The sequence below is a fragment of the Phoxinus phoxinus genome, assembly GCF_949152265.1.
Source record: "Phoxinus phoxinus genome assembly, chromosome: 3".
Lineage (NCBI taxonomy): Eukaryota > Metazoa > Chordata > Actinopteri > Cypriniformes > Leuciscidae > Phoxinus > Phoxinus phoxinus.
In genome coordinates this window covers 32,948,357-32,976,040 of record NC_136878.1, presented here as the reverse complement: position 1 = coordinate 32,976,040, position 27,684 = coordinate 32,948,357, and the positions used below count along the sequence as shown (strand labels likewise).

At 39.9% G+C, this 27,684-nt stretch overlaps 2 protein-coding genes across 4 annotated transcripts in view; one reads left to right on the top strand and one right to left on the bottom strand.

Annotated features, from left to right (window-relative positions):
• Positions 1-27,684, top strand: part of LOC306995091 (uncharacterized protein) — a 62,873-nt gene that overhangs the window by 3,334 nt on the left and 31,855 nt on the right. The window contains exons 2-4 of one of the 2 annotated variants that reach the window (XM_079606345.1): positions 4,740-4,851; positions 22,152-22,234; positions 25,450-26,261. The gene's annotated coding sequence lies outside the window, so the exon portion shown is untranslated. Of the gene's footprint in view, positions 1-4,739; positions 4,852-22,083; positions 22,235-25,449; positions 26,262-27,684 lie in introns of those variants that run through there. The other variant, XM_079606344.1, reaches the window with a different exon arrangement.
• Positions 17,384-23,155, bottom strand: LOC306995090 (ribonuclease inhibitor). 2 transcript variants are annotated; one of them, XM_079606342.1, is made up of 5 exons: positions 23,078-23,155; positions 22,131-22,268; positions 19,725-19,762; positions 18,166-18,389; positions 17,384-18,033 (listed from the first exon to the last, which is right to left on the bottom strand). In XM_079606342.1, exons 1-5 carry the CDS (start codon positions 23,130-23,132, stop codon positions 17,463-17,465), a joined length of 1,026 nt encoding a protein of 341 aa, XP_079462468.1. In that variant the 5' UTR covers positions 23,133-23,155; the 3' UTR covers positions 17,384-17,462. The 2 variants fall into 2 exon arrangements, with proteins under 2 accessions (XP_079462468.1, XP_079462469.1); XM_079606343.1 differs by lacking the exons at positions 19,725-19,762; positions 23,078-23,155 and having other exon boundaries at positions 22,131-22,246.

The following is a 27,684-nucleotide window of genomic DNA, read 5'->3' as shown; positions in this document are numbered from 1 at the left end:
ACTGTCCAGACAGAGAATACCAATGGGAGAGTGTAAACTCAACCCAGAGGTAGAGAAACAAATCTGTGAAAGATATGTATGCGTTTCTCCTGGTTTCTCTTTTACCAGGAGTCCGAGCCAGAGTTCGCCAACAAGGGTCTTGCCTCTTACTGATAGCACCACGTTGGCCAAACAGAGTATGGTTCTCTAAAATAACATCTCTCCTCGACGGCTTGCCCTGGGCGATAGTGGAAAGGAGGGACCTTCTGTCTTAAGCACGGCGGACGTTATTTCATCCCCGGCCCGAGCTGTGGAACCTTCATGTTTGGACCCTAAAGGGTACCGACTGAGGGACACTGGGCTTTTATCTGAAGTTATAGAGACCCTTCTCAGTGCTAGGGCTCCCTCCACTAGAAGAAGTTATTCCAATAAATGGGATGTCTTTGAACGGTGGTGCACTGCACGTAATGCAGATCCAGTTAACTGCCAGATTGTTTCAGTTCTGGACTTCCTTTAGGAACAATTATCAGCAGGCACATGCCTCACCACTCTCAGGGTTGTATGTGGCTGCTTTATTGGCTTGCCACGCCTTGATTGATGGGGTATCACTCGGGAAGCATCCTCCACTCACCCGCTTCGTTCGTGGGGCCAGGCGACTGAGGCCTCCGTTAGAACAAATATCCCTTCATGGGACTTAACTATAGTCATTGAGAGGCTGGTAGAGACCCCCTTTTAATCTCTAGAGTCAGTGTCTGACAAGCTTCTGACTCTAAATATGTTTTTTTCTTATGGCTATCACTTCTTCGAAAAGAATTGGAGATTTGCAAGCTCTGCCTGTCTTGCCATCCTGCTTAGACTTTGCCCCAGGAATGGTGAAAGCAATTGTGCATCCTCATCCTGACTACCTGCCTAAGGTTCCTTTCTCAACCATACATCCGGTCACTTTTGAGGCCTTCTTCCCTCCGCCGTTCACAATGCCGGATCAGGAGAAACTTCACAGACTGTGTCCAGTCCGTGCTCTTTATACCTATGTCCACCGCACCAGCCAGTGGGGTAAGTCAGAGCAACTATTCGTTTATCATGGGGGCTGTAACAGGGGGTGGGCGTCACAAAACAGACAATTTCACATTGGGTGAGGGATGCTATTGCCTGATGCTAAAAGCGCTATTTAAATAAAGGTGACTTGATTTGCCTATGAGGCACATGGTCAAGCTTCGCCAGTAGGCATTAGGGCACATTCTACCAGGGGGGTCGCATCTTCCTTAGCCTTGGTGGGGGTGCCCCCTGCAGCATGTTTGTGATGTGGCAGCCTGGTCATCTCCACACACATTTATAAGATTTTACAGTTTGGATGTTCATGCCACTCCGGGCTCACACGGCCTTGGGTCAATATCACAAGCTCATGTCTGAGACCTTTCACATTCTCTGTAATCTCGTTTCCAGAGCACTGAATCAAGCGCAGCATTAAGTGTAGCTTTTGAAAGGGAACGCCTCGGGGTTACTTCACTGTAACCCTGTTCCCTGAAAAAGCAGGAACGAGATGCAGCGCTTCATTGCCGCACTGAGGATGTTCAAGGACTGCTCTTCAGACAAAATTATACCTGTCGATGCACCTGTGGCACATCTAATTATAGCCTCTGATGAGCGTGCATTCCGATGTTGTCACTGTCCGAAGCTATAACATTTTGAAATCAATTCCATTGACCTGTTGCACACATTTCACAGCTGGTCACACACAAATGTCCCCAGAGTGCTGAATCAAGCACAGCATCTCATTCCCGCTTTTTCAGGGAACAGGTTTACAGTGAAGTAACCCGAGAAGTTCCAATTAGTGAGCAGTGGTTTCTTAAGGTTGAGTTATTAATATGGACCTTTGCCAATGCTAGAGAAACCTAAAGTTTTGTTCAGTTCAGTTTTGCCTATCTTGCCTTTGTTTGGAATTACAGTTTAATTAATTACAAATAACTTTGTTTTCCAGTCGTGTCTGGATTTCTGTTTTTGCCTTTGCCTTTTGCCATCTCATGTTCCTGGATTTACTTTTGGTATTATTTGTTAACAAATATAACTACATTTGGATCCTTCTCTCTATTGTTTCTGAACCACTCTGCATTACAACCAGGCAGGTTAGAGTTTGTAAATGGATTTAGGAGATAACACAGCAAGGCTTGATTGCAACCTGTCATGTTGAGTTAAAGTTGCAAATATAGTGAACCTTTTTATCTGAGATAAGTCGTCTAGCACATTACCACAATCAAAGAACATTCCAGAACAGATGAGGGAAAAAGTTTTTAAGATATATATACAAAGCCTTAAAGTTCTTTGACTCCTTTGGACTGCAGCGTGAGCCATTTCTTCTAAATGGACAAGAATATTCCCAGAATAAGCAAACTTTTCAAATTTCTCCAAGGCCTTTCAAACGATATTGAAAAGAACGCACATGATACAACCATAACGGACAACAACAGATCAGGGGCCCATTCTTCCTGTGTGGATTACTCTGTAATCTGGATTTTACTGTCGATTTTATATGATCCGGGATTGTTAGGTTCTTCGAAGATCATCCCGGAGTTGTTGTCATAGCAACAGGTCCATAAGCTCAAACCTGCTCGAGAGCAAGCTTATTTGTTGTAAACAGAATAGATTGCGTTTTTTTTTTTTAGCTTAGGTGATTCTTAAAGTCTGTCCTAGGCACTGCTATAGAGTTTCTTATTGAACCAGGAGCAATAACAATTTAAAATAATAATACTGATAAATTAAAAATGAATTAGAATTAGATAAATTAAAAAATAATATTATAATGTTGTGTAGTCTATCTATAGACACAGCCAGTTTTACTTATTGAGATTTATTCATGCTATGAGGGAATAATTACCTAGTAATTTTAGTCTTACACACATGATGCACAGAGTCTATGCCGTACATTAATTTGAACGGTGACATCTAATATTGGAGTGGCTTGTAAAACACATAACGTAAAATTAAGAAACTTTAATTAATGCTGTCACATAATAAATCTGCTTCACAGGTAAAATACAATGAATTGCTAATTACAACATTGAAATATAAATGTAAAACCTGTACAAATACTAGAAATTGTGAGATAATAGAAATAATTTTGAATCATGTAAAAAACAGTACAAATTTTATTGATCTATTATAAGTTTTGTGGTTTTGGTCGCTTGGCTGTTTCCTTATAAAGGTCCAGAAATTCATCAAGTTTTCCGTAAGGTGTGGGATTTTTTTTAAATATGGTGTCATTACATTGCTGTCTTGCCGCCAGCCAACCACTGCATTGCTGATCATGGTTTTGAGTATCGCCCTTTCTGTATATCTGCCCTTTCTAATGACTACAAGAGTGTGCAGTAATCTCAGGACAATGTATTCCAGTTAATAAAGTCCACAAATTCTTTAAAATTTAATTTGCCTGAGATTAGTTATCACGATTATAAGATCTGGCATCTGTCAAATCATTTTAGATATATTAAGCTAGGTACGAAGAATGGACCCCAGGAACATGGGAAAACCAGGGTTTTAAATACACAGGTTAACAAAGGGCTGACCAGGAAGAGGTGTAAGTAATTAGTTACTATGGAACTAACTAGGTTTGCTATGGCGACACACAAGGGTAACTATAGAAACTAACAAGGCAGGCAATGAGGAAAAACACTTCAACATAAAAGTCCTTAAACACAAGACAGGGGAACACGAGACCATAATCATTACACTGGTAAATCTTTTAATCAATTAAGTGGATTATAAAATGAGCTAACTGTATAAATAATTCTGGTATCAGCTGCATTGGCATATGTGATTTTTAAATGTGATACAATTTTAGCCTTTACCTAGCTGTCTCATGAATGGCAACATACAGATCTATGTAACTACGTACAGGTGCCATATAAGTTTTATTTTTTATTCTTTGCTGGAGGATAATAATGGAAGCCTGCTGGTTTTATGTCTTATCATACTGGATTTCATAAGGTTAACTTGTGCTGGATAGCAGACGGTTTTGCAGACAGATATGATAGAGCCAAGAAACAAATGCTGTGCATTAGTGAGATGTAAAATTTGCATTAATTTGCATTAATGTCTTGACCGCACATGAACATGTTTATAGTTTGCAAATGAATCTAGAAATGTGATTTACTAGTAAATTTTTATGTAATCACATCCATGTAAGCAGATGAGCAAAATGGCATACAACAGTGACTTATGATTAAGTAAACACTGTGAGACAAAATTAGTGTTACAAATGTTGCTATCAAACTCCACAAACCCTTTCTAATAGCAGCAATCACCTTTTTAAGAGACTAAGACTTTAACTGCTGCCTCTATAAAGATTGTATAAACCCCATGAACAGTACAGTACCACCACACAGATAAAACATCTGTCTGTGGTACAGCTGTTATCAACAAGTCCACTTCTATTGGAATAGTTATCCTTTTCACATGTAAACAGGAGGATTGTCTGCCTTCATACTGAGGTAGATCTACAAAGGACAGAATCCTAGCCCAGCAATGTTGTTAATGTCTGAATTGTGAATGTACCAGCAGTGACTATTGACCTACTTCCATAACTTCAAGATTTGTAGGCTGCAAGTTGAGAATATTCCTAATATTCCTAAAGTTCCTTATTACAATGATAGGCATTTTGATCTTCAATCCACAATATATTTTCACTCAAGGTTTGTGATTTTGAACTTTCGTCCTAAACAAAGCCTTACTGCCTTTCAAATATGTATCTTTTCCCCTGTTTACAGATTTACTTAACCTGATTAACGGACACTGGAAGCTTATGATGTCAGCTGGATCAGAAGGGTCTATGAAGGGGCTATTTGTCAAAGAGGCATTTCAGGAATCTGGGCCTGTAAGGTATTTGCATAGATCCTACTTGTGAGAAGGTGTAATGTTGGGCCAAAGTCAAAGAAAATGGGGTTAGTGTGAGTTCATTCCTCCTTTTGAGTCTCTTTCTTCAGAAATGTGTGCTGTTACTGACAGAAACACAAATGGTACTCATGTTTACTCATCTCATATCTCAGAATTGATGAGCAGGTAAGTTTAAAATTACTTAACTGCTACACATCCATAAGATTTAAAAACATAAATTCAGTTATTTCTCTCTGCTCTTGAGAGGTTCTACAGCGCTGTGGGAATATAATATTTAAAAGCAGAATGAAAGTAAAAAATCAAATCCAAGCAGCTTAGTCCACCCAGTCAAAAGTTGTCCTTTTCACAAAAATAATTGTTATACTTGGGTCCTAGTTGTCTTATGTTTAACTTTAAGGTAACTAAACAAACTTGATGATTTATTTTTATTGAGGGCACTCTGATGTATTTAAGATTTACAGTAAGTTGTACAGGTAATATATTAAGTACTTTGGCAATATTTTATTATGATCAGAGAAATGATAAAGTAATTTTAATAATTTTTTTCACATCTTTTTATGGTTCATCATTTCTGACTACATTTTACAATAATCATTAATGCGTACATGCATTTTCCTCTCATGACTGTCAATTTGAATAAAAATTATCCATTATAGTGGTCTGTCAAAAAATTATCCAGAACATTTCACAGAGAGATCAAGCAGCAACAGCAGGAGCAAATTAATAAAATGTAAAGTCAAATTTTTAGGAAATGGCTAGCAGCAGTTAAGACCGATGATGATACTTTGTTGCAGAAAGAAACGTTCATCTTTACATGGGTGCATCAAAGCAAAGTCTGTCAGTATTGTAAACATTTTAGCATGTAAACAACTTCATCGAACAACTTCAACTTGACTTTATTCCTTGCCTCTTTGTTGGCTTTCCATCAGCCTAAAAAGTGTAGTAGTAAATGTAACGATTGTCTGGCATGTCATTGCTCAAATTTCAAGTAACTCAGTTGCTGGCTCACATTAATATCACCCTAGGAAACCTTGGATAAGAAAGATTTAAAATGTAAACTTATTTATCATAAGTTGGATTTCAAATGTAATGGTTGTTCCCTTTCAAAAGCTACAATCGATGCTGCGCTGCTTAGCGCATTGGGAACGTCTTTAATCGTGACCTGCTGTGAATATAGTGTGTAAACACGTCGATGGAATCGACCGGAAGTAATATAGCCTCGGTCGGTGACGTCATCGGCGCGCACCCGCGACGCGAGGCTATAATTAGATGAGCCGCAGGTGCATCGTCAGGTCTTTTGTCTTCAGAGACCTCTCTGTGTTTGGTGTGCAAGCATTTATCTCCTCTCTATCTACTACAGATCTTTGTTAGGAGTTATTTAGTTTATCACTGACAGTGTGCAGATTTTCTCTTTCTCATCTCTCTACGACCTAAAAAGGAGCTTAGAAAAAGTAAAGGAGAAAGAGAAATGTGTCAACGGAGTAAGCGCTGTGTCCCTCCATGTTCTCGTCCTATTCAGAACTGGATACACACGCTTACTGCTTTGTTTGTTTGGGAAAGAGCATGCTGCCCTTGCGTTTGAGCATGGTGAATTCGAGCACAGTGGAATGTTTACAGTTAAAGTGCTTCGCGTTCGCTTTGCTTATTTCAAAGGGGTGGCACCCACAATGCGATTGTGGGGCTCGCGTGTCGATCTGGCTGAGGAGCGAGAGACAGGTGCGTCCTTTTCGCTTGCTCTCTCTCCAGATCGCGATGTCCTTTTGCCTGACTACCGAAGCGTGCCTCGGCGCTTCTTCGGCTCGGGCAGAGGACATTTAATCTCGTGAGTTTGCCGCCTACGAGCGTTCCTCCCGTGATAATAAAAGGAGAACTGCTCGGGGCGATCGTTCGTGCAGTGGCCAGACTACACTGATCACAACAAAAAGACACTCAAAGATTATAAATAAAGATGTAAATATAATATATATATTTATACATGATGTGTCTTTGTGCCCTCGACGTCGACCAATTCGACTATCGCGGGTGCAGAGGCACGCGATTATATGATGCTGTCTCAGATTGGAGAGACGCGCGCGGGCTTTCTCTCCCCTGGGATCGTATTATCACATGCATTTTCAGCGGGTCAGGCTGGTACTGCGCTGTACACTACAGGCATACCAGGCTGATCTTATGAAAGATTTAAATACAGCCTGTCATCCAGACCGTGTCTGATTGATATTTGGCTGTATTTATTGCTGATGAATTGAATGATGATGAGAAATCAGATATTCAATGCAATATATCAAATGCTTGTAGTAATTTATTGTCTGCTGTTCTTTGGCCACATTTAATTCTGAGGGATTAAATATTGTAAAAGCCATCTAAAAAAATATATATATATATTATGATGGACTTTGAGAGTACTGACTCCGAGCACTTCTCTCGTTATGATAAGCGTGTGAGAGGTTACTCGAGTTGGTGACTCGTGCAGTGGCCAGATTACAGCTAGACTGTCCTCCTTGAGGATCTCCATGACGTTAACTCGTGCATGGGGAAAACCTTATTCTTTGTGCCCTTGACGTCAATTTATTAGACTATCATGGGGGCATGTGCATACGATGATGCGCCAGTCCGAAGAGACGCTCGCTGGCTATCTCTTCTCTGTGGCTCATCGTCATTTAAGGAGTCAGCACTCCCCACCATGCTGTGTATAAGGACATCCACGCTGGTGGGGGTCAGACTGGTGCTGCTCTGCACACTATGGCAGTGTTGCAGGCGTACCAGGCTGATCTGATTTAAAAAAAGAGGGCTCAAAAGCAGAGTGTGGCGAGTTGTGTTCCCCCTCGTAATGACTGGGGACCGGTTTGTCGCGCTCAGCAGCCTCATAATATACCAGAGACAGAAATCCTGAGTTTTTTGTCCCAGGTCTGTGGGGGTGTGCCCCTTCGGGATAGGGCATGTAAAATACATCAATCAGCTCCTACCTGACATCCTCACGAAACCACTGTTACATCCCTGCCACCTTTGGTGATTCAGGGGGTAGCGGTTTCCAGCGAAATGTTGAAGGTTCTGTTGTTTCCTGTTATCGCCCAGGACACAGAACAGTTAACATTCCCCCAATTCGAAGTATTAAATTTGGTACCCTTTAAAGAGACTTTGGCAGCGTGAAAGCTACTGCCGAGTATCTCTTTTTGTGTCCTAAAGACAGTAAAAGGAATATGTTGCCCTCCTCGTTTTAACGGTGTGTTCCCACTACCATAAAACAGAAGTAGGCGCATCTGCTGTCACAAGAAGAAATGGGGGACTGCGTCCGTTTTTAGATCTTTGAGGCTTGAACCGTTCAGTCAGAACGCTCAAGTTCAAGATGCTAACTATCAAATAGATCGTGTTGCAAATTCAACATCATGATTGGATCTTCACGGTAGATCTTAAAGACGCATATTTTCACAGAAATATTGCCACAACACAGGAAGTTACCGAGGTTTGCTTTTGGGGGCGAAGCCTACCAATATCGGGTTCTTCCATTCGACCTAGCCATGTTACATAGACGATTGACTGATACTGGCACAGTCTCAGGAGCTTGCGCTTTCGACATTAATATCGATCCACGCTTCTCTCTATGGGGTTGAGTTGCAACGCTAAGAAGAGCGTTCACTCTCCAACGTGCTTGGGGTTTAAATGGGACTCTGTCACCATCGGGGGCACAACTGTCCCCCGCTTGTCAAGACCATTTTTAAACACCCTAAAGCAACATCTGGCTAGGTCAGGATAGGTCTCATGGCAGCTGCGTCCACAGGGATCCCTCTGGGCCTTTTGCACATGAGACCACTTCATTTGTGGCTCAAATTCCCCAAGGGCAAATAGAGGCAAGAGCACGCATTGGGTGCTTTGTGTCCTTTCTAAAAATCCATGTTTATGGTAAGTCACGCGCTGAACGCTTCGTGTACTTTCTAAAATCCATGTTTATGGTAAGGGTTATGCGCTGTAGCTTCGTTCCCTTTCTACGTGGTTCAGACCCCGGTTCCTCACCTTGGGTCCCACTCTTGGTGCGTCTTCTCGTCGCATAATGCTAACGACAGACGCCTGCCTGTCGGGCTGGGTAGCGGTCTTAAGTGATCGTCCAGCCCAAGGGTTTGGGGAGGCATCATCTTGACTAGCAAATCAATTGCCTCAAGTTGATGGAATATGTATTTCTGGCCCTGAAATACTTTCTCCCTCAGTTGAGAGGCTGTCATGTCCTAGTGCTAGAGCGGCAGCCTCTTACTTAAATCACCAGGGAGGTCTACGCTCACGCAATCTGTACAGAATAGTGAGGCAGATTTTCTCTGGGGCCCGGAAAAGTTCCTGTCACTCAGGGCAGTGTACATTTCCAGGGCATCTGAATGTGGGGGCAAATTTACTGTCCGGACAGAAATTACCAATGGGGGAGTGGAAATTCCACCCAGATGTAGTAAAACAGATCTGGACCAGATTTTATGAAGCGGAGGTGGACCTCTTCGCCGCCCAGCGGACAGCGCAATGTCTCCTCTTCTCTCTGAGTCACCCAGCCCCCTGGGTCTGGATGTGATTGCGCACACATGGCCCAAAATGCGCCTGTATGCGTTTCCTCCAGTGGCTCTGTTCCCAGGAGTTCTAGCCAGAGTTCGCCAGCAAGGGTCTTGCCTCTTACTGATAGCGCTTCGTTGGCCGAACAGAGTATGGTTCTTGGAGATATTTCTCTCCTCAACGGCTCCCATGGGCGATTCCGGAGAGGAGGGATCTTCTCAGGCGGAGGGTACGATATTCCATCCCAGGCCCAACCTGTGGAATCTTCATGTTTGGCCCCCGATGGGTACCAACTGAGGGACACTGGGCTTTCGCCTGCCGTTATTGAGACCATTCTAAGTGTTAGGACTCCCTCCACTAGAAAGAGTTATGCCAACAAATGGGGTGTCTTTGAAAGGTGGTGTGTTGTACATAATGCAGATCCGGTCAACTGCCAGATTGCTTCAGTTCTGGATTTCCTGCAGGAAAAATTATCAACAGGTACATGCCCCGCCACTCTCAAGGTTTATGTGGTCGCTCTTTGGCTTGCCACGCCTTGGTTGACGGGGTGCCACTCGGGAGACATCCTCTGCTCGCTCGCTTCAATATTGGGGCCAGATGACTGAGGCCTCCCGTAAGAACCAAAGATCCCTTCGTAGGACTTAGCAATAGTCCTAGAGGGTCTGGTTGAGACCCCCTTTTGAACCTCTAGAGTCAGCGTCTGATAAACTTCTGACCATAAAGATGTTTTTTCTTATGGCTATAACCTCTCTAAAAAGAATCGGGCACATGCAGGCTTTGTCAATATCGCCATCCTGCTTAGACTTTGCCCCAGGAATTGTGAAAGTGATTTTGCATCCTCATCCTGATTACCTGCCTAAGGTACCATTCTCGGCTGTACATCCGGTCACTCTAGAGGCCTTCTGCCCTCCACCGTTCATAACGCCGGAGCAGGAGAGATCTCACAGACTGTGTCCAGTCCGTGCTCTTCAGGCCTACGTCCACCGCACTAGCCAGTGACGTAAGTCAGATCAACTATTCGTTTGTTATGGGGGCAGCAACAGGGGTGCTGCCGCCACCACTAAACAGACCATGTCACATTGGGTCAGGGATGCTATTGCTCTTGCCTATGAGGCGCGCGGCCAAGCTTCGCCAACGGGTCTAAGGGCTCACTCCACCAGAGGGGTCGCCTCCTCTGCTGCCTTGGCAAGAGGTGCCCCCTTGCAGTTTGTTTGTGATGCGGCAGGCTGGTCCTCTCCGCACACATTCATAAGATTTTATAGTTTGGATGGTTATACCACTCCGGACTCTCACGTCCTTGAGTCGACATCGCAAGCTAATGTCTAGGGCTTTCCTGCGTTTCTTGTGAGCACACCTACACAGCCGTAGGGAGTCCAGACACCTTCAAGCACGGCGGCGTGGGTATTCTCGTTCCCAATGCGCTAAGCAGCGCAGCATCGATTGTAGCTTTTGAAAGGGAACGTTCCGGGTTACTTGACTGTAACCCTGTTCCCTGAAAAAGCGGAACGAGATGCTGCGCTACTTTGCCGTGCTGATGATGTCCCAGGACTGCTCTTCAGACAAAATATCCTGACGATGCACCTGCGGCTCATCTAATTATAGCCTCGCTTCGCGGGTGCGCACCGATGACGTCACCGACCGAGGCTATATTACTTCCGGTCGATTCCATCGACGTGTTTACACACTATATTCACAGCAGGTCACGATTAAAGACGTTCCCAATGCGCTAAGCAGCGCAGCATCTCGTTCCGCTTTTTCAGGGAACAGGGTTACAGTCAAGTAACCCGGAACGATCAGCTCTAATCAGTGAATAGGTAAAGAAAAATTTACTGAATTTATTAGAGTTTATCAGCCATTTCACATTTCTTCATTTTAATCTTCAATAATTTACTTACCCACCCGGGCATAACTCAATCCTAACAAACAGATGAGGACATGAAACCTTTTTTTCCAGTACATTGATCTGGAGCTAATTGGAATTCATTGCCAGGAAATTCAATTTCAGATTAGCTGATATGCTGGAAAGAAATTAAGCCCACTCTATCAAAAACCAGACAGTTTAAGAAATCCATTACAGAACTTCCTATTTCAGAAATCCGAGTTAGCAGCTACTAGAACTCATGCCAGTAACAACATGCAGATAAATCTCACAGATAAACCGCATCTCTCTTATCTTCACCCAAACCCACGTTGAATCTGATTTGAATTCCACTCTTCATTAGTGGAATGTTTGTTCCACTAATCTTCATTAATGGAATTCCACTCTTCTTTGTTTCGGATTTTCGAAACAAAGAAAGGAAATGAGGACTGGAGCTGTAAAACTCTAAAATGTCAAAAAGCTCAAAAAGCTCCATACAAGTGGTCCATGACTTGTCTATTGCTACTACAGAAATATTTGATATATAAACGTTCTCATTAATGAGTCTACAGAAAAGGCAGCAGTAAGTTCCTCAGTAAATATAGATATCATTGATCCCACTTGGGTTTATGAAAGTGAATATTCAGTTCTTTTGATGCGGTGCACTGTGTATCAGCAAAGCATTCCTCTGAGTGTTTCATCTTGTTACAGAGTACTTCCTGGCTTGTTTGGACATCAGTTAAGATTTGCCATTGACCATGCCCCAAACAACAAGACTTGGCTGCAGTGATATGCAGTTAACCACATACCTCGAAAATGTTCACAGAACTCTTGTGAAACCACTTACTGTAGTCAGTAGATTGGCCTGTGCATTTTACTGACATGCCAAAAGTGGAAGTGCTAAAATGGAGCATTTAGATTTTGAGGAAATATATGCTGCTTCATACAGTTCACAGAGGATTTTGACAGATGTTTGTGGTCAAATAGTGCATCATTTTGTGCATTTATGAGACCAAATACTGTGAAATAAATTACTTCTGAGCCTGTGGAAAAAAGTTTGCATGCAGTGCTGTAGACTCTTTAATTTGAAAATGTTTAATTGAATCCTTTTTTATTTTTTCACCATCATTTCATTCATTTCCTATGAAATGGCTGTGAAACACAAAGTTTGAATTTTTGAAGTATTTTCGAAACAAAGAAAGGAAATGAGGACTGGAGCTGCAAAACTCTAAAAAGTCAAAAAGCTCCATAAAAGTGGTCCATGACTTGCGCTTAATATTCTCGGTCAGTGATAGGTTAGGCTACTGTAGCTCTGTGTGAGGAACAGAACAATATTTAAGTAATCAATTATTCACAAAAAAATCTTAAAATCTGCCCTAGCTCTTCTTAGGTGCATACTGTACAAGGATTCAGGATAGAAGTACTGGTGTCTGATTAATAAATTAATCATTCTAGAATTTATGTCAGATCTTTTCAATAAATCAGCAAGAGAAGAAAAAATCATGAACTGGATTATTTTAACCCTCTGGTCTGAGGTGGTTTCTGTATTAGACTGGAAAAAACTGGAAGAACTGGTTGAGGAACGACCACTGGCAAAGGACCTTGCTGCAAATTAAAGCTGCAGTCCGTCGTTTTTCCTCTTTGTCGCCATCTCTGTTCGAAATCTGCAATTGCAGTTATTCGCGGAATTATTAACTGTGCGTGGGTAGTAAATCGGCATGAAACAGCGCGGATGAACACAATGTATTGAGGAGAACTTGTCGCTGCCGCGTCGCTGTGGATACTGTACTGTCATCAGCAATCTCAGAGTATACTTTTTGAAAGTGTCAACATTAGAATTTTCATCGGGAAATCTCATCTAAACAAGTAAGTAACATTCACTTTTGTTCTGACCAAATTCGGGGGGTGGGGGGAAGCATTGCAGTAGGCTATATCATGCTGATTAAATCTAACGATTGCTTATATCACGTCAAAACGTGAAAAATATATTTTTTCTGTAGCCACTCTGAAGTCCGAAGTCTTTGGGTTTTACAACTGGTGAATCTCCAGTTGTCACTGGTGATTGTCGCTTTAAAACTTTCGGGATCCGCCATACCAAGTGCTAAGCTAAATCTCCACCTCCATCATCCACACACGCTAGCCGGGGACTCCTTTTCTATGTGTACAGAAGTGACGTAATGACGCAAAGACATGCTCGAAATTCCCGCGGAAATCCACCAGTACCACAGGAATTAAAATTATTATTACAAGCTTACCGTTTTGAATCGAGGTAAGGCAAGCAGATCGTTTTGAACACTGGCTGGTTACGTTTTTTTTCAATAATGTCTTTTTTGATATTTTTTAACCCAAAAATGTGCCGGACTGCAGCTTTAACATTTGAACCCCCTCGTGCACTATTGAGACAAAAGTCGCACCTCAGAGTCATCCTAATCTACATTTCATTCCCTCATCCCTCACCCTCTCTCTATCACCTGAAATTCACCCCAAAATATGAATGATTATCATCAAGTATTATACACAGGGTGCGATTTGTGAAAAAAACAGAGGGGGGGATGTTTTGAAACATTTTATCCCCACCGGGGATAAACATAATTAAGCAGAGGCAGGGATACATTGACCAGAATGACATCCCCCCAATTGATGTTTCCAAGGCTGCGAAACAAACAAACTGAATTGTTAATGTAGGACTGAATGTTGGTTAAATAACCATTTAACAGTGACAATAATGTATTATAATGTATCATTACTGCTTAGCTAAAAAAAAAAAAAAAAAAAATTCTATTAGAATTTTTAAAAAAAATTTAATCTGATCAATATTGTCCTACAAACAATGTTCATATTGAAGGCTATGGAAACAAACATATATGCTATATGAACATTGTTTGTAGGACAATATTGATATTCAGAGGCAGACATTTAGCGTAACTGTGGTTGAATGAGATTGAAAAAACTCATAATAACCAACCTTAATCTACTATTTGGGAATCATGTAAAAATGTAGTAGAATATTATTGATGTAAAATTGTTAATGTCTTTGTAATTTCTTGAAGAAAACTCATTGATTTTTTCACTAATTGTGAGGATAACATGTTTCAGACAGACAGGTCTAAAGCATTGAGTAAACTCAGAGGAAGCAAACAGAGACTCAGCTGTCTGACCCACAATTTAGCAAATAACAACACTTGCCAGACGAAACTGCACAAACACACCCTCCACACCAATTCTCTGCTGTCTGTTACTGTCAAAGAAGTGCATTTGTACTTGCCTTTCAGACAACTGTCTATTGAAAAGGGGTGGATCCACTTCCAAGTACACGAGAGGAATGATTAAAACTAACAGTTTGTTTTAAAATGGCAACATATTTTCTGTATCCTATACAGTACTCCTAAGCCTTTTACTATATTTTTTGATCCATGAGGGAAAAACAATATCTCAGTGCTTCACCTTTTTGGTTTCTAGGATTTTGTTTAACAAATGCATATTTTGTTTCTTATTTTGCTTTTGAGTCTCACGCCAGTAAACTAGCAAAAACTAGTAGCAAAACCTTTTCGTAAGCTGCATACCCATGAAGGCCATGGACGAGCAGAGTGTACTGTCTCTTGGCACAGAAGAAGAAAAGGCTTTTCTCTTCAAAGCAGATTAATTGTTTAAGGCATTAGAATCAGAATCCAGGAATGCCTCAGAAGTTGGGATCTTATTTCATTTCTTTTAAAAGTTTTTTTTTTTTAAACAATTTCTGTAGTTGGTGAGATTTAATACAACAGTAAAACTGTACCTGGGGTACTTGTAACACTGATTCCAGGTATCCTGAAAGGATGGCATGGGTATTCATGTTTTGAACTACCATACTGTGCGCCGCGCCGCGTTCACCAGCTCGTTTCAAAAGTGTGATAAGATTAAACTGGTTAAATGTAAATTAATTTAATCTTATCCTGCGGTATATGAACGGTGTTGATCGTCGATGTTGTCACCTGCGATCATAACAACGTTATGTAACGTTAACATGAGGTTTCTCCAGCTTGCATTCTGATCTCTAAACCCTCGCATCCAAATTGGCTCTATGCACGAACGCTGCTGACGTATTTCCGGTAGAATCTCAACCAGCGCCTTTACTTCCGCATAGCGCGTTATATATACAAAATGTACTAGTGGCAAAACTTTAATAAAATTTGTTTTCTCAGAAACTGAGACAATGATTTTAGAAAAGTGATTCGCTAGCCGGATTTCACATGATATAAGAGAATACTCACCCTAAAAGTTGTCAATGTAGCTCGAAATATATAATTTAAAGCCCCTCTGTTTCTTACTCTTAGGTGTGAACTCTCACAATATTGTTAACATCATTCACGTTAACCGCTGGAAGTTTTTGTAAACAGCGAGTGCCATTTGCCATTATCTCCACCTAATGAAAAAAACGGCTTCTGACGCAGCACCGGATGTAAGTGGGCGGGCTGAGACAAAACACGGAAGCAATCCTGCATAGAGCCTATTAATCTTGTTACCCACCATATTTATTTTAAAATCTTTTATATATCCCTCCATGGTATTTAGGTGGTCTTCCTGTGTCCGAAATTTATATAAAAAAAACATCTTGGGACAAGGTTTTCACACTGACAGCTGTCATTGTAAGAAAGTTAGCAATTATGTTTGTTTGTATGATATAGCAACATTAACTAAGGGGGGTGGGGCTTACCAATAGGTAAATTGGATTATTTATACTTTAGCGGTACATTATTTCTGTATCACTGCTATAAATCAATTGATATGACTGAACATTCACACCTTGACCACAATTTATATTAATCCTTTCTTTGCACAAATCAAGGGGCAGGTCTGCAATGACACAAACCATGAGTCTTATTATGGGAATGTTCAGACATATGGATGTGCTTTTTCTTTTTCTATTATGCTTTTAGAGGGAAATGCCTTTTATCAGTGATTCAAGCTTCTCCATCTCTCAGCTGAAGCTTTGAAGGAGATCTGACATGATACGTATCAGCAGATAAAGAGAAAATGAACTACCAGACAGAACACAAAGGGTATGCCAATGTTTCTTGCTGGCACAGCTACAACCTCCAGCAGAAATTTCTATTGTGAAAAGCTTTTGATCTAGGTTTATCCAAACGTCCTTGTTGATGGAACAATGTCATTCCACTGTAACGTGAATGTCTGAGACTCATTTAGTTGTCTATGAATCAAGGCATTGTACTCTAGGTTTCACCAAAAGACCCCAGCTTGCCTTACTCATGAATTATATAATCATGAACAATTTTCATTACCATGAATTGTGTTTGTTAATGGTGAAATATCACAGAATAGTGATAATCGGAAAAAAGGTTCCAAATAATTGTTCCGCCATGAATTCTCAGTACATTGCGAGTATTTGTCCCAAATAATAACACTTGTATGCTGTTTTACTATCAGTTTTGGTGGATGTGGGTCAGGGGGTGAAACGTTCATAGATGAAGAAAACAATACCTCTTTTAAGTATTACAAGTAATTCTTTTTTTTTTACATCCAAAAGAGGGTAATCAACTTTAATTGTTCATTTTTCTTTGTTCATAATATCATCATGCATAAATACAGTACAACATTTACAATCAGGTCTATATAATGACAAAAGTTTTTGACATTGTGGCAAGTATATGTGTGAAAATAACATCTCATATAGAGGTCTGTTCTTATCTTTCGAACCGGAGGGAACAGAAAAGTCCGCTTTTTATGATGTTAACCTAATAGATATAACAGACTTGAAGTCCACTGCAACAATGTTCAATAATGTCTCGATTATTAAGGCAAATTCTTAACAAAAACTATATTTCTGCTCTCCAGGTACAGATGATTTTACTTGTCATCCAATAAATTGTGTCTCTTATATTACCCAGAACCAAATTGAACATCTCACCTTCCATTAGATGCACGGACAATTCACAAACTTCAAAGACGTGAGTGGGAGAATCTGTTGGCTTGTGGTGTAAAGACCGGGTCAAGAGCCCAAGCAAATATTTCTCTGAAGTTTTGCCTCCACTGTTTAAACTCCCAAGTAGATGGATCACTGAATAAAGCTTTTTTATTATTATTATTATTATTGGAAGCCCCCACATACTGGCCACAAAGTTCCTCCCCTCTGTCCTGTGCAAAGATGTCAGTATTATTTACATCCCACCTGCGGTTTGAGTTGTAAAGCAGAAATTAATTGATGATGCATCTCCATTTACAGAGCAGCTGGTCTTTTAGATATGAGCTCCTGCTGTATGTTGGCCATAAGAGCGGTGCTGATGTAGTTCCCCTCCAGGCTGAGGTGCTCGAGGGAACATTTTCCGCCAGAGCGCAGAGCCTCCAGGAGATAGTGTCCTCCAACCTCACCAAAACCATTATTATCTAAGTCCACCTTCCTTAGGGTCTCATTTGATCTCAGCGCCTCAGAAAACAGCTTGATACCATTGTCCCCAAGGCTGCTTTCATCTAAGATGATGTGTGTCAGTGAAGTGTTCACTTTTAGGCTTTCAAACAAGACTGTCCAAGCCTCCATGTCTGAACATGATGTCTGTGCCAGGCCCAGATACTGAAGGTGGGAATGATACCTCATGAATGTGGCCAGCACCCTCAGGCCATCACTGCCAAAGCCATTTCCACCTATGTCTAACTCTTTGATCAGAATGCTAACTGGAGAGAAGTAGATCTGGTCAGAGTTTCCATGCAGCGCTACCGTTATATTTTGAAGTTCAGCCAATCCACTAAGCAGGGTCTGCACTCCAAGATCACCAAGTTGGTTTCCAAACAATCTAAAGAAGAAAGAAAAAGACCTTCATCATTCATAATGATTTATAACAACCTTCAAGAGTTTCTTTATCAGAATAGTCCTGTAAAGTCAGCTTATTTTTTAGACATATTTAGAATGTCTGCATGAAACGTACAGTAGTTCTTTGATCTGTGGTTTGGCTTGCAGAAGGTCTAGTAAAACAGTGATTCCAGGGGGTCCGATTTGGTTCAGATTAAGGTTAATCACCGTGACTTCGGATGGGCTTCTCTTGAGCGCCGTTGCCAAACTCTTGAGCAGTTCATCAGTCAGACCTGTGTTTCTCAGTATTAGCTGCTCCACTTCATCAGAATTGTTCAGCACTTCTGTCATGGCATCCATCTGAAACAAAGAGCAGATTTTTCTTATAATATCAGTTATACAGTTTACTGTATAACTGAATATTCAGTTTACAGAATATCTAAAATGTTCTCTTGCTAATAAAAGTAATGCCAGTCTTGTATTATGTCATGAAGTGTGTCAATGTAAAAAAAAATATTCAATATTGTGGTTTTCTTCTCAATAAATTTCGCATTGGATTTCTAAGATATAATTATTGGAATATTAACATTGTAACAAAATGTTGTACATGATCTTGGAATTTACTGATTGTGAAGATGGTATGTTTTTATAAGAAGGCAATAAGATAATGTTCAGATACACTGTAGGAATGTTTGAGTGAAGACAGATTGGCTGTAGACGTTTTCTCTCTTGGTAGGAAATCATGGGTTCCCTATCTGTCAGTCACTTCGACCTTGTGTCGATTTGATGACACTGCTGCAGTTTGGGCCATGCCCATCCTAGAGCAGCTTTTGTGGATGGTACATACACTCACTGGGAGAGCCTGGCCATGGGAATTTATCGGCCATTTACAGTATCTGCTTTCCTACGCAGAAAGTCACCTCAGTTGCTCCCCGTCCTGGACCTTCTGCTACTATGCACAAGGCCTCTGTGACAAGCAATGGAACAATGGAAGCAGTTCCGCCAAGTGAGTCCCCATGGACCTTTCATTCCTCGGCATGCTCATCTCTCCTGGTTGACTTCATGGATGAGTTAGGTCTCTTCTCATGCATGTAAGCATGTAAGTTCACATCATCCATGACGTCAAGAGCTTACAGCGCTGCTGGACAGGCCACCTCCGCACTGCCTTCTGCAGAAAATGCTCTCGTGACCAATTTTGCAACCCTGTTGTGCCAGCTCATTAGAACAATCCGACTCAACTACGCGATTCAGTTCACCAGGTGCCTGTACAAGGTCAGTACAAGGTCCTCCCCTATGGGCTGTCCCTGTTAACTCACATCTTCACAAAAGGCACAGAGGCACAACACTGAACTACCCACTGAACTGGTCTGGACACTTTCTCAGCTCCTCAGCAAAAACCTGTCTGGGGGAGTGGCATGCAAATTCCACTCGCCAATTCTCATTGGCCTTTTCTGAAGTATTAGAGGTGTTTGGGGCTCCCCATCAAATCAACACATCTCGTTCCCTCCATCAGGGAAAGGAGGCTACAATAGTAACCAAGACAACTTCCTTTGCTAAACTGTGCATAACAGAAGCAGGGCCTAGTAAATCAGGGTTAATATTATAGCTATATTTGGTCATCTATAGAAATATCTGATATATTATTTGGTATGTAGACAAATTATTTTAGCAATTTATTTTTATAGTTAGGATTACCTGTTTTTGTAAGTCTTGCTGCTTCTCATCCTCTGGACCTTCAAAAGAATTTGAGAATGTCATAACGGTCATATGTGTTAAATAACTTTTACACACTGTGTATACGTGTGGCATGCAATGATGTTCCCTTTCAAGGGAACTCGCGCTGCGTCGAAACGGACCAGACCAGGCTGATCCTCACCACACACATTCGTGAGGTTTTATGACCTTGACTTGGGTTCAACTCAAGGAGCTCGGGTGCTTTCATCTTAGTGTGTACATACGATTTCACACGTACTTTCTCATATAGCAGCATGGGTATAGCGTTCCCACAGCGTTTCGACGCAGCACATTTTCCCTTGAAAGGGAATGTCTCCGTTACGGAAACGAAAAGCTGCGTCACCCTGCCATACTCCCTGGACAGCCCGATCTCATCCCAAGGCGTCATATACTGACCCTTTTGACATATCGTCTACATCCAACGCATATGGCACCCTTTAGCGTCAATATGAGACGCAGATAGATATGGGCCAGAAGGCGCCTCCTAGCGGTCTAACCCTACCCCAGACCTAAACCCAACCATAACCGAACAAAGCTCTGTGCATGTCATATTGACGCTAAAGGGTGCCATGTGCGTTGGATGTAGACGAAATGTCAAAAGTGTCAGTATATGACGCCCTAGGATGAGAATGCGTTGCCCTGGAATGCCCATGAACGACTTGCTACAGGTCTAACAGAACCTAACACTGTTTGGTTCGGGTATGTTTTATAGTTTCCTGGTCAATGACACCATCCGCCTATAATGTTCCGTCATGCCATTTGACTGATTTCATACGTGCTTCATGACGCAATCACGCAAAGGTGTTCCCACAGTGTCTCTTTTCCTCTTCAGGGAACTAAGGTTACTTACGTTACGGAGACGTTTTGAAGCAAGGATAAAAATAAAATAATCTAATTCATGTCCCAGTTACACTTAATGTGTTACATTTTCAAAAAAGCGAGAAACCAAATACAAATCTATTTTGTATTTTTACATTAACTTTGCAATTAATTATCTATTTATTATAACCAAATACTTAAATTTCATCAATTTAGTTTAAGCATTTTTAATGATTTACATCTATTCCAAAATAATAACTAAAGGCAGTAAAAATTTAAACAATATATTTTATTTGTGAAATAAATAATGTTCAGCTGTGATGATGTTCTGCTGTTTTTCTTAAGTCTAATTTTCATCATTCATCAAGCTCGGTAAACACTGGTCACAGGGACGAAGATGTACTGTACCTTTAATTTCACCAAGCTGATTTTGCTCGCTAAAAAAACCCACAGTCATAATATTTCATGCCATTTCAAGTTTGATTTTGATGTGACATAAAGCGGTGATATCTAAGTGGCCGAGTTCTTTACTTACTTTTTAATTATTCTTCCCATTAATGCCATAATATCCAACCATAACCAATTATATCTAATCATAGTGCAATGGAGGCATTGCCTCCTCTCACGTGACTTTCACCATTAATTCTGATGAAATCAAAGAACCAATTGATGTGACATAATTTCAATCAAAATCAAGCCAAAATGAAGCTCGTTTGGAGTTTGTTTTGAGAGATCGAAAAGGGAACATGCCAAAGGGAACTTTCCGTAAAAGTTAGTGCCGAATTGCAGGGCTTGTGCAAACATATCCACATTGCTATGATCAGATGCTTTTCTAATGCTTTATTATAAAAATGCTTGCTATTTGTTATTAAGATGAAAGTACGTAGCACATATTTACATATTCATGTAAACAGCGCTCTCAGCAGAGTTGATGTTCGCTAACAGTAAGTATATCACTGGTCATGTATTTCGAACTTTGTTTTACCCCTAAGCGAAGAACGTAAAAGATAAAAGAACTTCGCCATGCGTTTATCGGGGCCTTAACTTTACCTACTGTTGTCGCTTTTAAACAGTGTTACCAGTACTTAAAAAAGTGATTTAACACAATTTTAATGTCACGTTTTGTAATATTTGCATTATTATTTTTTTTGTTATATGGATTATTAATTACAATGGAGGCACTGCCTGCCTTGCCTCCTTATGTTTTTAAAAGAAGACTCTTATGCTCACCGAGGCTTCATTTATTTGATGTGACACTGAAGACTGCATTAACGGCTGCTGAAAATTCTGCTTTGTCATCACAGAAATAAATTACGTTTTAAAATATATTAAAATAGAAAACAGTTATTATAAATTGTAATCCTGTTTTACAATATTTTAAACACTTTTTAAATACTTTTTTTTAAACAATTAAATGCAGCCTTGTTGAGCATAAGATAATTCTTTCAGAAACATTTAAAATTCTGCAAACTTTTGAAGACAATGTAGAAGATATTAGTCATAAAACAATGCCATATTGTAAAGTCTGATCTTCTTAGTTGTACCAACCTTGTTTGCTATTGATTTTAGGTTTCCTTGCTTCTGTGACACTGCCGTCACTTTCCTCACTAAGCTCCACCTCTGATGCTGAGCCATTGGCAAGGAGTCCTGAAGTAAGCTGCTCTTTGATTTTATTCCTCTCAAACTCTAGCAGATAATACAAAATACACACAACTATTTACATTTTTTCACTTATCATCAATGACAGGTTTTGAGAATTGTTTAGCCTATCCTTTCTTGACCATGTCTGATTGGAAAAAGAAGTGTGTCTTTATATTTTTGCCAATTTGTCATCTACAGTATGTTATACTCTATTAATAAAAATGTTGTGGGTCTTTTTAATGGGAAGCAGTTTTTTTTGCACTGATACCAGACTTATTTGGTTGTTATGAACTTATTTGGTATGATCTTATCTTTTGGTTTGTGTCCATCAAGTTCCAAATAAAAAACAGAAAATAGCGAAATAAGATAAATCATCTTTTAGTTGTAAAGTATCAGATTCACTGGATTATTAAGAAAATATGCATTACTATATGCTTTTGTAATAGTATCTAAAACATTTTTGGGGCAATAATCTAATACTCTTCATTTATTTTTACCTTAACCATAATATTAATTTATTCATTACCCTAATATAAGATTTTAGCCATACTGCATAGCGCACATAATACTCAACTCATCGATATAAGTAATCACTATAAAAAATTAGGAGACCAGATCTTAAGTCTAAAGTGGTCTTTCTCTTTGGTCCTTGTCCCAAATTGAGTAGCCCGTCAGTAGAGTAATGGGACCAGTGCTCCTGGCCTTAAAACTTTACACTATCCTTAGTATATGTTTGAATTAGAAATCACTTTTGTCATAACCTTTATGGTAAAATGATTGACTTTCTCTAAATCAGGCTAAAAGTCTCAGGGGAAACCCTGTCTATGAGCAATGAGCCATAGTTTTTGACTCACTGTTTACTTTGAACCACCTCTGTTGGTCTAGGCCTGATTCCAGACCAGTGCTCATTTCAACACATTCTTCATAGAAGTCCCTCAGTCTTCCCCTGTTCCTGCTTTTTCCATTCGACTTCGAAGGATCCATAGTTTTCTCCCCATCACGCTTAGTCAGAGTTTTTCCTTCCTGCAATGAATCTTGAGAAATGCAACTGTCCTGAATCTTGATAGTGCTGTCTTTTAAAATAAAATACAACCTAGTGATTTACAGCAAAAGCCTTTTGCGTGAGACAACTTCAAAGTTTTACATTGTGCTGGCAAGCAACTCTATCCAACGGCCTTGTCCTCGCATAATAAAAAGTGGAGAACCAAATTGCTGGAAAAGATTTGCACTCACCTGGCACTTTAATTTTATTTTCAGTCACTTTCACATTTTCTTTTGCTGATGTTTGCAGTTGATCTTTGGTGATGGAAGGTGGTTTGTCTTCGAGTTTATTTCCATCTTTATGTGGTTGCGATTCCTCCAAACCTTGGCCCTCTCCACACTGACTGCGTGTTTTTTTAGGGCGTTTGTGATGTCTTCTTTCTTTCACGCTGTCATTCATGTCTTCACTATCAGTTGATAAAGCACCTCCATCTTTTGAGAGCTTTCTGGCCTTCTGCACAGATCTTTCCATTCCAAGAGGGATGAACAAAGGGGAAGAAGGGCACAGATCCATAACACCTGCACAGAAGGCATGATTACAGTGAGGCATTCAGTAAATAATGCGCCCTGGGTCATTACTTTGAAGAATGCCAGTGGGAAAATGTAACCGCACCAGCATTAAAGGATAATTCCGGTATTTAACACCTTGAGTCTATATTGTAGTTTGTTTTGGATGAACAAGAGTGGTGGACAACATTTTTTTGACAATGGTTCCTCTCTCGAATTTTTGACTATAAAAGAATTGGCCATGGACCCATTTAACATTGGAGTCAATGGGCATGTCCGAAAATGTCATTAAAACAGCCTTTAACATTATTTTTCAAAACTGTGCAACTCACCGAGTGATTAGTGATGTTAGTTGATGTTCCAGAAACAAAAAGTGTTGCGAAATACAGTTTCTGTCGTGTTTAATTTGTCATTTTGTAAAATCCCATTGTTGAAAAAATAGTTCCACTATAGCAAAATAAACGGATTGGAATCATATATTGCGACGATATATTGTTTATAATCATCAACGAACACCACTAACCACTCGGTGAGTTTAACAGTTTTGTAAACGAACATTATTGGCTGTTTTAATGACATTTTCGGACATGGCCATTGACTCCAATGTTAAATGGGTCCATGGCCAATTCTATTATAGTCAAAAACTCGAGAGAGGAACCATTGTCAAAAAAATGTTGTCCACCACTCTTGTTCATCCAAAACAAACTACAATATAGACTCAAGGTGTTAAATACCGGAATTATCCTTTAAGACCAACCTTCATTAGAATTGATGGCTCTTGTTAAGGTCGGAGCTGGACTATCGATCGCTGGGGTGCCAATACCGTGCCTTGAATTCACACATCTGTAAAAGGAGGAAATGTTTACAATGCCAACCTTTGGTCTTGCCAAAAAGTCCTGCATTAAATCGTTTCTTGATCTTGCACGCAATACTATCTCACTTGTAGCAGGGTTTCCCTCCATTTAGACGGGTCAGTCTGAAGCAGCTCCCGCGGCCTTGCTGAAAGCCAGGGGCGTATCTGTATTCACAGCAGGAACTGATCCTGGCTGCCATGATTCCATTCACAAAGATAGTAGCACTGAAGGGGAAGCCCAGATGTCTCTGGGATGTGAACTGAATCTGCTCTAGTGGTAAAAAGTAATTCACAATAGTGTTTAACTTTGTAAATATTAATTTATTTAAACATTTAATTTAATATTAATTTATTTTAGTAGTATAATAAGTATTTCAGATCTATTGGGTAAAGTAAAAAAATATGAATACTTATCTTGTTTTTAGCAAGTACTTGTATTGGAATTGTACATTTGTGCTTTTTGTTACTCTATTATGATATGTTTACTATATTTTATTACATCATTGTATTATTAATATTTTGTATTTCAGTTACTTAGTTCAGCATAATACAATTTTTGATTATACATATAGTGCTGAAATGCATAATGCTTTCTTTGTATATTTTCCCTTTATTTGGGTAGAACAAGTAAAACAATTGCTTACTGTATACTGTGTGTGGTCAGAATTTAGATTTGAAAAAAGGAATTGCTGCTTAGATTATGTAAATGTTTTTTTTCTCTTGGCATAAGATCTCAAGCAGTGTATTCAGTGTGGTAACACGATAATGAGCTTACCTCCCGGTTGGACAAATCCTTTAAACACACAGATGTTCTCCCCTCCACAGATCTGTTGAAGCACTTTCATCTCATCCTGAGTGTTTCCAGGAAGCCCCTGCCCCAGGTACACCATTGTCACAATCACATTTGACTTCTTGGACTCCTTCTGTGCTTTGAGGTAACTCTGGAAGACAGAATTTAAATATTCTACACATCATGTAACTCTGTCAGAAGCCTGTAAGGTGACAGGCATGTTAAACAAATACTGTGATGAAGATGCCCTGAAACCAGCAAAGAGACTGTCAGACAGACAGGCCAACTGTAACTTATAACTCATCGCTTATAAACTGGTTCAAAGCTGCGGTGTCAAATCTCTCAACAAAGTCAGAGCCGGCTCACCTGCTTGAAGTCAGGAGCTCTTTGCGAGTTGATGGAGGAGGTGGAGCCATGGCGTCTGCTAATGCTGAGATAAGGACATGAGTGACTGAGTTTGGCCCTTGCTGCCTGCAGGTTTGACATCGTTCCTGTGATAGCAGGAAGGTACAAGTCACTCATCCGTCCTCTGATTCCTGGCTGGCTTGACTTGTTGGACTGCACAGATTAAAGCAAAGAATTTCAACATGGGAGACAAAAAAAGACTTCTTTGTTCACTTGGTACTTGTCAAATGAATTTCACTGTTGGTGTGAATCAACATGCAGGTGCTGTATCTGTTGAGTTACTTTGTAAATTTCCACAGCATTGTTTCCATCCAACAGAATGAGGCTGCCTTTACGTGTGAAAACGCTATCCAGGGAATTACGCCATGTGGGAGTCAGAGGTCTCTCGCCCCTACGACCTCGAGAACGAGTCTGCTGTCAAATACAAGAACAGTTTTGAAAGGTTAGCTATGGCCAAGTTTGGTTTTTATTTGTAAGGCTAAACAGAATAAAGACCATTTGGTTTCTGGCCAAAATATATTTCAAATATATGCTAAATACTGTATGTTGTAAATAGTGCTGCAAGGAAAAAAATTTTTGTTTCAAATTTAAAATGCATTTAGTTTAAACCTTCAAACCCCCCAGCCCCCCCCCCCCCCCCCCCCCATATGTAAACTAGAGATTATAAAGTTTCAAATGATATATAGTTTGACAAGATTAGTTTAGGTTTAGTATAGGATATTACTGTTTTAAATATGTAGTGGCTGTGGCTATGCCAATATAAAGAGCTGAAAATACAATGTACAATAAAAGGCATTGCAAAAAACATTTTAGCATTGCTAAGTGTCAGCAACAGGTGTTGTCTAGCACCATTCCATTTTTCCCCACATTTAAAAATGTGACAAAAACTTCAACAAAAGCTTGACAAAAACCTGAGGCAGCAACACATAATTTTTTTTATTTCAGCCAAAACCCTGGTGTATCATGGGCCATTTTAATTGCTTTAATCAAACCCATAGGAAAGTTTTATTTCTCATATGTTGTAGTTTTGTTCTTTTGTGAAGCTAAGGAATATATGCATCTTACACAACGGCCCATTTACAGGCTAAATGATCATATTCTACAATACTTACATCTTTGACTTCGTCTTTGAACCCTTTGAGGTGCAGGTCTTGAAGGACACTCTGACTATGTCTGCGGATACGTTTCATGGACTCTTTCTGATATGTTTCCATCCTTGCTCTCTCTTAAATGCAAACAAGTGTAGTTTTATTTTAAATGATAATTTAGTTTATCCACACTTCACACTTGGTAATAAAGTAAACATTTCATTGAAAAAAACATTCAGGTTCAACACCTGTTCTAAGATGCATGTGAGTCTTGAGCAATTTCATCAGGTGCTCAGTGTCAGTAGCAGATGGCAGGAAAACAACCAAGGTGCAGACTCATGCTTAAATAATGCATGAACAACTTGAATATCCTGATGAAAACTATACATGTATTTTCGAGAGATAACAGTCATCTGCTTTGAAAGCAACTGAAATCTAGTTTGCAACTGTTGATTCTTATCTGGAATTGTACAAAAATTTTATGTTGATACATGTACAGGTACATTTTGTTGATTAATTTAAATTCTTGATTATTTGAAAAATACCTTCACTGTATTGAAGATTACTTTGATAAGTCATCTGCATTAGATTTGAAGGTTATTTTGGAAAATAGGAGCAGTCATCCATCTCAAACTAATTTAAAGGTTGGATGGAAATTTTTCAGACTAAAAAACACAACCAAGTACATATATTTTCAACTTGAATCACATCTATATTATGATGACATGTTTAGTTTAAAAAAAAGTTAGTCTAGTAAACTTACCAGATATATTTTCT

What these genes read in the sequence shown, in the direction of transcription:
- LOC306995090 (XM_079606342.1), bottom strand. Translation starts at nt 23,132, where the DNA reads ATGAGCACTGGTCTGGAATCAGGCCTAGACCAACAGAGGTGGTTCAAA. An exon ending in GAGGTGGTTCAAAGTAAACA is followed by an intron (nt 22,269 to 23,077) that starts GTGAGTCAAAAA and finishes ATTATCTGCTAG; the next exon opens with AGTTTGAGAGGAATAAAATC. An exon ending in AGCAAGACTTACAAAAACAG is followed by an intron (nt 18,390 to 19,724) that starts GTAATCCTAACT and finishes TCTTTGTTTCAG; the next exon opens with ATGGATGCCATGACAGAAGT.